This window comes from Portunus trituberculatus, chromosome 46, assembly GCF_017591435.1.
Source record: "Portunus trituberculatus isolate SZX2019 chromosome 46, ASM1759143v1, whole genome shotgun sequence".
Lineage (NCBI taxonomy): Eukaryota > Metazoa > Arthropoda > Malacostraca > Decapoda > Portunidae > Portunus > Portunus trituberculatus.
Window position 1 is genome coordinate 12350628 of NC_059300.1, and position 10000 is coordinate 12360627.

At 44.7% G+C, this 10000-nt stretch overlaps 1 protein-coding gene across 1 annotated transcript in view; it reads right to left on the reverse strand.

The window, feature by feature from the left end:
- The window catches only part of LOC123519945 (adenylate cyclase type 2-like), a 60229-nt gene extending 51496 nt beyond the window's left edge, over positions 1-8733 (reverse strand). The window contains exon 1 of the mRNA XM_045281673.1: positions 7833-8733. Within this exon, the coding sequence (XP_045137608.1) occupies positions 7833-7903 (71 nt within the window). The 5' untranslated portion in view covers positions 7904-8733. The remainder of the gene's footprint in view (positions 1-7832) is intronic.
- Between the last annotated feature and the right edge of the window lie 1267 nt (positions 8734-10000).

Below are 10000 nucleotides of genomic sequence, written 5' to 3' on the forward strand. Positions count from 1 at the left end.
TTCCTCTATGTCCTGTGGTGCTGAGTCAAGAAATGGTGGTATTGCTACGCTTTCCTTTGTATCTTCCTTTATATATTTCATTAATGTGTCTTTACGAGTTTTCTCTTTCCAGGAAGCGCAATAATCTTACCTTGCATTTTGTTAGGGATTCTGTGCTATTAGTTGGAAAAGCCTGCACGGAATTCGCAAATGTAAGTCAATACGGAGCTTAAGTTTGGGTATAAAAAAGCGTTAATGAATTCACTTTATCTATCAGCTTCGTTTTTCTCTTTTTTTTTTGTGAGAGATTGACGTCTCAAGTCTGGATTCCGTCTCGAAATAGTCACGGAAGACATAGAATGCGAGGCAGATAATGAAGCCAGCATTTCCAGGTCTAATTTTCCACCTGAGGCGCTAAGTAATGTAATAGTCCTCTCTGACGCAGCACCATCTCATATTCAGCACTTAATTAGGTAGCGTGTATGTGTGTGTATGTGTGTGAGGTGAAGCGGGCGTGGTGGTGCAGGCGTGTATATGTGTGGTCTGGCATATCTTGCAACACGTCACTGATTCAGATACACCATGTTCTTCCTGTAGACTCAAGATTTTATTGCGTTTCCTCCTGATTGCATTGCTTTAATTCCCTGTTGATCTTCTGACGCAATTTGACATGCCGTTTTACTGTCCTACGCATAACTGTCGGGAATTTTAAGAAGTGTTAGAAGTGTGAAGTTAAGAAGTGTTTGTTTGGAATATTCTCCTTTTCCCTTCTGTCCATTTCTTCACTCAGTCTCCTTATTCTCATCTTCCAAATGTTCCTCAGCTTCTCCACAAATTTTGTCATCCGTCTCCTTTTTTCTTCTTATAAGTTTCCACGTCTTTCTGTTTCTTCTTCTTCGTTTCCATCCTCCTCTCCCTCATCTTTCTTCTCCTTTGCCTTTTGCCTCTATTTCCTCCCCCTCTTCCTCCTCCCCATTCTCTTCTTCGTCCGCCTTTTTATTTTTTGTGTCCTTCTCATTCTGATCCTTGTCATGTTTCTTATCGTCCACCTAGCTCTTTGTCCTCCTCGTCCTCCTCCTCCTCCTCCTCCTTCTCTTTAACACACTCATCCTCTTCATCACACTCCCCATACAAAGGCGGGAGTGGAAGGACCCTCACTTTTATGCACATCTTTAGCGCACGTCCTTCCCTTGAACCTCGGTGCATTGGGCGGGTTATTCATCTATTCTCTTGAAAGTCATGGCCGCTGCATCCTCCAGGCTCGTGTACGTGCAGCCTCCCGCCTGACGCGCATGAAGTTCAACGAGAGTATTGTTTGCGTAAGACCTGCTTGTCCGGTTCGCAGTTGGGGTGTTAAGCTGCGGTGCTAATACCATGCAGGAGATAAACAGTATTTATCTCACTGTATGCACCGCTTTGGCTTTGTCTGTATGTGTGTGTGTGTATGTGTGTGTGTGTGTGTGTGTGTGTGTGTGTGTGTGTGTGTGTGTGTATGTGTGTAAGTGGAAGAATGGTCCTTTAAAGTTGTTCATGTTTTCAAAATCGCAGTTATTGTTATGTGCCGTTCCCTTGCTCTTTGTCTGGCCCTCTCTCTCTCTCTCTCTCTCTCTCTCTCTCTCTCTCTCTCTCTCTCTCTCTCTCTACTAGGCGTAAAACTCGTACAAACTATCCAACACTGTCCAAACCACTCGCCGACAAAGCCATCACTGAGTCAGCCTGTGTACAACTCGCGCACGACGTCCGCCAACGCTAAACACGGAGTGAGGAGCTTAGGGGAGCCTTTGCAACATTTGAAGCTCCCGTAAACAAGGTGCATTTTCCCTCCTCTTCCTCTCCGAACTGTTTACTGGCCTTTTTCTAAACTATTTTGGGAAAGGCGAGGGAGGTAACGACTCACGCAGGTCTGGTTATAGAGGAAGAGGAGTGTGAGTCATCTTAGCAACACTCTGGGGTCGACACGGGCGTGGAGGTGGTGATATGTGACGGGGTTGGCGCCAGGAGGGAAGCGGACCAGATGAGGGCGGCGAGGGAGTTCAGGAGAGTGGGAGGGGCTGGTGTTTGTGGTTCTGTCATCGTCTGACATAATCACTCGCGGCGGGGAGGGGATTCAAGTGCCTCCCCAAATACACTTGCACTCACTGGTGACGTATTGGGGTAGCTTATTTTAGAGAAAGGTCATATTAAGGGGTGAAGGTCAAGGCTGTGGCCAAAGTTCATTCACATATATGTTCTTATCGTATTTAGTCCACGGCATGTTTCCTAACATGATTAAGGAAAGGTCAAACTGAGAGCTGAATGACAAATAAGGGTGTAGCTCGAGGTTCATTCACATGTTCTGGAATTGTAAGGAATCTTCTAAGCATTCATTCATATCAAGACATCCTCGGGACCTGACGACGGGTTTATTTTTGTGGAAAGGTCAAATCGAGGGTTGAATGCCAAGACTGCAACTCAAAATCCCGTTCACACATTTCAGTATAAGAGTAAAAACAAAATTGCTTCATAGGACTGTCCATCTTATTGATTGCAAATCATCCTGGTGATGTGACGATGAACTTATTTGATTCGAAGGTCAAGTCGAGGTGAAGATCAAGGCCAAGCTGCCAACCAACAGTCTTACCTTAGGGTTGACGGTGCAAGCCTTTATAGTCAGAAATTGTGAACTGGCGTTAAAAAGGTAATGTATTCTTCTGAAACTTCACAGTGTTCAGCTTTAAATTCCCACAGAAAAATAAAAATGTAATATTTTGTCCTGAATTCTGCAATGTTTATGTTCGAGATTCTAAGACTAAGCTAAAATGCAACGAATTTTTACAATATTCGGTCTTTGAAATTCTTAAGTAAGGAGAGAAATGCAATGCTCTGCTCTGAAGCTCACCCTAATCATACCCTGCGAGACATCACGATCGGGTGAAGATGGTTCTGCCTTATGCAAGCCAAGCCATGTTAGGGGTTAGGTGGACGCGTGTAACTGGCCACTTCCCTTCCTCATGATGACGTGTTGATTTGTGATCACTGTTGAGAACGAAGGTGGTGTGTTATATTTAGGAAGGTTATGATGCAGTGTATCGGTGCTTGCTGTCAGCCGGTGGTGCAGGAAACTTCTTTTTTTCTTTTTCCAGTATGAGTAATGTTGTATTGTATGTACAGTGGAACCATGCGTGCTTTGGGGTCCGAGGGGTCTCCAAGCGCACGGGTTCGAATCCTGTCCACGGTCCGAGTGTAGGTTGGGCTTCCTCACTCGGGGCAACGGTTTCCTAGCGGGTGGGCATTCAGATAGGAGGTACCCCAAAAAGTATCCCCTTTAGCCCAGAGATTCCCGTGAAAAGCCCACATAGTATTAAAAAAAAAAAAAAATCAGCCAAAGTCATGGTGCCATTCGGACTCCTCATATAAGTTCAGTTTGCCATGTTTGTGTACTTTTTTTCAGCACGAGTTATGAGGCTCTGGAAGTGTGAGAGTTGTACTGTATTAAGTTATATTAAGTTGTGTTATTTCGTTGTCATGATAGGTCAGGATAAGTCAGACTACATCAATTCAACAGTTTGTTCTATCTCTAGTACGCGGCAGCTAAAGGCATCATTACCAACTAGGAACATATAACAAAATCAGTGTTTGTTTGTAATGTCTGACGTTTGATTTCAACTTCCTATCGTGATACACTTAATAGTGCTATGTGCATTGTAAATAATGTTAATGCTATATAAAGTGCTCTCTCTCTCTCTCTCTCTCTCTCTCTCTCTCTCTCTCTCTCTCTCTCTCTCTCTCTCTCTCTCTCTCTCTCTCTCTCTCTCTCTCTCTCTCTCTCTCTCTCTCTCTCTCTCTCTCTCTCTCTCTCTCTCTCTCTCTCTCTCTCTCTTACACAGCTGACAGTGATATAAACATATGAGACTTAGACGAATGAAAGTAATGGTGTGAAATGATGAGCATATTCCTGACAAGGTCACACACACACACACACACACACACACACACACACACACACACACACACACACACACACACACACACACACACACACACACTTCTTCAAGGCCCCTGACACTTTATACCGTTGAGTTAAACAGCGCACGGTGTCACCAGAGGAAAAGTACGTTGACAGTGGAGTGGAGGGAGCTGGAGACTGAGTGAGTGCCGCCTCCCATGAAAGCTCCACTCAGGGCTGCCGCAACGTCCCATTCAGTGGTGGATAGAAGGCGTGTATTCTGCCATCTGCCACCGTGTTTAGCGCCTTCCCTCAACATTAGTTAAGTTCTCTGACCTCCCTAGAATCTACCACTCGTCAAGCATTACAAGGAAACATTACAAGATGAGAGGGGTTAATTTGAGAGGAAAACATTAGGTACAGTCGAAGTAAGGATGGAGTTTTACAAGAGTTTTTGACTACTATTACTGTTTTGAATACTGTGCATCCACCTGTACAATGCGTAATGTGATATGGCCACACTTTCAGGCATTTACATTTAAACTCCCTCACTTCGCTCTCTTCTTCCATACTGCAACTTGGTCTCCCTTTGTTAGTGTAGTGTAGCCAAAGCAAACCACCCAGTTAGGATCTCTTTGTACCCTCAAACACACACACACACACACACACACACACACACACACACACACACACACACACACACACACACACACACACACACACACAGCGAAAGACAAAAAAAAAAAAAAAAGAAAATCCATTGGCCTAAATTCTGTGACATAATTCATATTAATACCAGGTTATATTACACAGGGATTTGTTTTAGATTAAATTAGATTAGTGTGTGTGTGTGTGTGTGTGTGTGTGTGTGTGTGTGTGTGTGTGTGTGTGTGTGTGTGTGTGTGTGTGTGTGTGTGTGTGTGTGTGTGTGTGTGTGTGAATGAAAGCGTGTCATTCATGAGTGTAATACCTTAAAATGAAGAAGTGACAGGTGTGATGGGTAAATATTGACTCACCTTTATCTTGATGTTAAGGTGATTAGTATAGACACTCTCGTAGATCCACCAGGTATTGCTTTAAGAGTGAGATATTAATTATAGTATTTTATTTGATGTGTGAGTGTGTGTTAGGGGGTCGGGGTGTTGGGAGGGGGTGGAAGTGCTGTGGGGGGGGGGTAAAGGTGGCATTGGATGGGTGAGTGGGTGGGTGGTCGTGCGTCAGAGAGAGAGAGAGAGAGAGAGAGAGAGAGAGAGAGAGAGAGAGAGAGAGAGAGAGAGAGAGAGAGAGAGAGAGAGAGAGAGAGAGAGGGGAACACTAACATACATTTGTCCCTGAATTTTGGATAACTCATATGACCTTTAAGGGACCTGGCAACCCAGTGGGCCTTTTTTTTCCATTTTGTGTTGCCCTTGGCCAGTTGCCCTTCCTGTATTAAAAAATAAGACAGATAAAAAGAAAGAAAAAGAACAGACAGACAGACAGACAGATGAAGAATATAAAGATGATCTACATAAACAGATAGATAAGCAGATTGGATATGACAGACAAACATACAGACAGACAGACAAACTGACAAACGAATGGAAAAAAGAAAGAAAAGAAAAGAAAAATTGAAAAGAAAAGAAAATAGAAAAGAAATCGACTTCCCTGTGTGGTTTAGAAAAGAAAAGAAAAATAAATCGACTTCTCTGTGTGTGATTTAGAAGAGAAAAATAGAAAAAAGTCGACTTCCCTGTGTGTGGTTTAGAAAAGAAAAGAAAAGAAATCGACTTCTCTGTGTTGTTTAGAAAGGAAAGGAAAAATAGAAAAATAAAATCGACTTCTGAGTGTGGTCTATATTCGCATCACATCAACAACCGGAATGCGAGAAAAATACAAGTAAACTTCCTGCTTGATTTCCGCCGCCTCTGCTCTCACCTTTCCGCGAAGAGGGAGAGAGAGAGAGAGAGAGAGAGAGAGAGAGAGAGAGAGAGAGAGAGAGAGAGAGAGAGAGAGAAGTGCCCCGCAGAGACGAGTACTGGGAAGGAAAGGCTTGGCTGTCTCTGTATTCTGAAACGCTCCTCTCTCTCAGCACGACTATTTTCAAAGGCCACCGAGATGATAAGCCGTGTTTCTAAGGATGTTTCTCTGGTAAATAATGAAGTAATCTTATTCATCTGTCACTAGAAGCATAAAAATACCCTTCAAAATTTGCGTCACTTGGCCTGGAGTCTTTTGAAATTGTGGAGATGTGACGCTGATGTGTTTCTGAAGTGTTTCTATGTGTAGAGGGAGAGAGTGGTGGTGCGGCTCCCAGAGAAGGTGGTGATGGCGTGTCAGGTGTTGAAAAAAAAAAAACATTGGAGAAAGGAAAAAGAAAGTGCTGCCCATGTTTATAATATAAGGAAATGGAGAATATCATCTTTAAATCAGACCAGGCGTGGAAAGATTATGTTTGAAGAGGAGTGCGCGCGCACACACACACACACACACACACACACACACACACACACACACGGCCCGGTAGCTCAGTGGTTAGAGCACTGGCTTCACAAGCCAGAGGACCGGGGTTCGATTCCCCGGCCGGGTGGAGATATTTGGGTGTGTCTCCTTTCACGTGTAGCTCCTGTTCACCTAGCAGTGAGTAGGTACGGGATGTAAATCGAGGAGTTGTGACCTTGTTGTCCCGGTGTGTGGTGTGTGCCTGGTCTCAGACCTATCCGAAGATCGGAAATAATGAGCTCTGAGCTCGTTCCGTAGGGTAACGTCTGGCTGTCTCGTCAGGGACTGCAGCAGATCAAACAAACAGTGAACACACACACACACACACACACACAGACACATTAGACAGGTGTTTCACGGGGTAAAAGATATAACGGAATATAAGATGGAATAAAAATAGATCATGCCATTTACTCTAGAGAAGAAAACATGACACACGTTCCTAAGAAAAAAACAACAACCGAAGGCTTTTTTTTCCATTCTTCTTCTTTTTTTTTTTTTTTTTTTTTCTTTTTTTGCTGTTGAAGACAGAAATGGAGAAATAATGATTACGCTGTTCTTTACGATAGTCTCCGGAAATGTACGAGTCCTCCAAGCTCTGAAGACTTTCCTTATCTTGGTGTTATCGAGAGTTTGGTATGCAATCGGGACGCAAGTACTGCATAATGGCGTGCAGTGTGCTGGATGTGTTTGCTTTGAAATGAGAGACAAAGAGTGGACTGGTAATAGTAGTAAAGCAATGACGCACCTCCACCACAATAGCAGGTTGGTTTTGGCTCGCGGCAATTGACCTCGCCAGCACGCCTCCCTCGCACTTTTTAGAGCCCCCTGGGACCTGCCATTGTTCGGCGGCGTCGGCCAGACTGATATATTCATCCGATTGTCTGCTTCTGAAGCCTCGACGGGTGTGTCGCATCGATCTTAGGGGCAAATGTGTAGGGTCTCTCGTTTCACTCTTGCCTTCTTGGAAAAGTTGGCGCGTTTCTTGCCTTCTTACTCTTCCTTCTTTATCTCTTTTTCCACGTACGTCTCTGTAGGCTTGTCCCTCCTCACTTTAGGCTGCTAGTGCTTAAAGGGAGACGACTGGACAGAGGACATTCACAACGCAGGACGGAGAATGTAAATGTAAGGGGTGAGAACTGCGTGGTTGATGTACGCTGACATTTTGTGTCTTACTGCAAATGAAGTAATGATAAATTCGCCTTTACGTTCAATCCTTACTATTTATCTATATGTATGTTCATTTTTTTTTTATCATTCATGCACCTATCTATCTATCTATACTCATTTATTTTGTAGACCTCAGCAAAGACAAACTCAAGGTTACCAAAGTGTTCCCTGCCCATTCCTCAGGTTGACACAGGCAGCTCCCTCTGCCGTAATGGGAGGCAATGAGTGAGGTGGCTATAGAGGGGAGGGAAGTTGTGCAAGTCACGTGGCGTCTTACCTGCAGGTGATTCTGGGGATGTCGAAGGTGACGTTGGCCACAGTGGCTCGTCGCTGCTCCTGAGTCCGCATGACGTGACTTACTTATCACCCTCTTTCCGACCAGCAGTAAGAACATTCAAAAGCGCTGCCTCTGATGCAACGACGCCGTCTGTCCTTGACTTATTGACTGAATATATCTTATGGTCCCCGTAAAACACGGAAACATGTGCACCAAAGTCTGCAGGCACGGAACTCAATGGTGTGTAGTTGCTTCATATTTGCTGTATTTCACCCTTCAGGGAGAGATCATGGATAAGGTACCATACATCCTCCTTACTCTTTACCCACGAGCCTTGAAAACAATGATTTCACTATTGCCTGTACGCCTCACTTCCTCCCTGGCTCCGCGCTCCACATTCAACAGGTGTTCTGCCCGTGCATGATACGTTTCCACTCGCTCACTGAATAACGGTGCCACGCGGAGACACTGATGCCTGCGCTCCTGCACGCCTTGCTGGCATCTCCAGAAAACAAGTATGATTTGGTCTATATCGGCACTTTGTATGATGAAATTATTACACAACGACCAGAGCTGTCTCTTTATCTGACCACTTGTCGACACGAACACAATGATTTACGTGATTAACACAATAATTCCTGTGATTAGTGACAAATTTTTATATCTTGTTCCTAATGGTTTTCTCCGCTGGGATTTCACATCACTCACCGCGCCACAGGATTCGCAAGGCGTTTCTACAGACCTCACGCTACAGTGGTGACCTCGTTATCATGTGTGCGTGCCTGTGTGTGTATGTGTGAGTGGGTGCGTGTGGGTGCGTGTTGCAAATGTTGTAGCCAGCGCGGCATGAGGTGCTGATGGGTAGAAAGTGCCTCACGCCACCTCCACTCCGGGTCACCGCTACCAGTCCACTGCTGCCAGTCTCCATCCCGCCCCGCGCACATACCCGCCCGCCCACCCGCCCAGCCGCCCACCTCCCCACCTCTTCCCTCCGTGCGTGTTTACGTGGGTGCGTGCGTGTTTACGTGGGTGCGTGCGTGCGTGCGTGCGTGCGTGTGTGTGTGTGTGTGTGTGTGTGTGTGTGTGTGTGTGTGTGTGTGTGTGTTATAATTTTTTATTGTTTCTGTCTCGGGCTGTGTATTTGTCTGTCTATTTCTCTTGTCTATCACGTCAGTTTGTCTCAATCTGTCTGTCGCTGTCTGTCTGTCTGTCTGTCTGTCTCTCTCTCTCTCTGCGTGCTTCTCTCTCTCTCTCTCTCTCTCTCTCTCTCTCTCTCTCTCTCTCTCTCTCTCTCTCTCTCTCTCTCTGATCACCATTTTATTTGCTTTGTACAAGATATTCATTTAAATAAGAAAAGAGAAAACATTTAATTTCAATTCGTGACGGAAAAATTTCCAGCTTCCAGTCGCAATTCTTTAGTGTTGTTAGTGAAGGCATCTGTTTGTTTGTCCACCAGCAAACTTTGGTTATGCAATGAACCACACGATTTCAAACTCATTAAGGGAGAAAATAAGTATAATTACTGGGTTAACTTACTGGTATATCCTTCTAACTTTATCGTATGGAGCACGGTGCTGTATACACGCAAGAGTAGACTCACACTTCCTTAGTTTCATTTTTTAGTAAGACAGTGTTTCATGGCCTTATATAACCACGGATGGTAAAACTTACAAAACATGTAGAATAACATTTGTAGCTTTATATTGAACATTTCTGTCATTTGCATACAAAGAAAACATGTTTTGGCTTGGGAGAAGGTGCACACCAGCATTCCTTCTCATCCACTGCCAACTCTCTGCCACGCACGTGTACAGGGAGGCCTTGGCGGTAAGCAACACTCCCGCAGGCCCAGGTGATGCACTAGCGCACCTTCATATATCTCTATAGACACGTGAAGAGTTATGCACATCACACACTTCATCATATCACTGGTCTTATCACTCTGCCTTACATAACTTGTGGTCATTGTTCCCGTCATCGTCTTGGCGCATGCAGCACTGTTTCGTGTTCCCTTCTGTACTTTTTTTTATAGTATCCAGTGAAGGCTCTTACGTAACACAAACTCGTCCGTCTGTATTGACGTATTTTTAGCTTCTCCGGCTTGCTATGTGAGTATATACACAGCAAGTAGGAGTGGTCTTTGTGGCAGTGGTGGTGGTGGTGGTGGT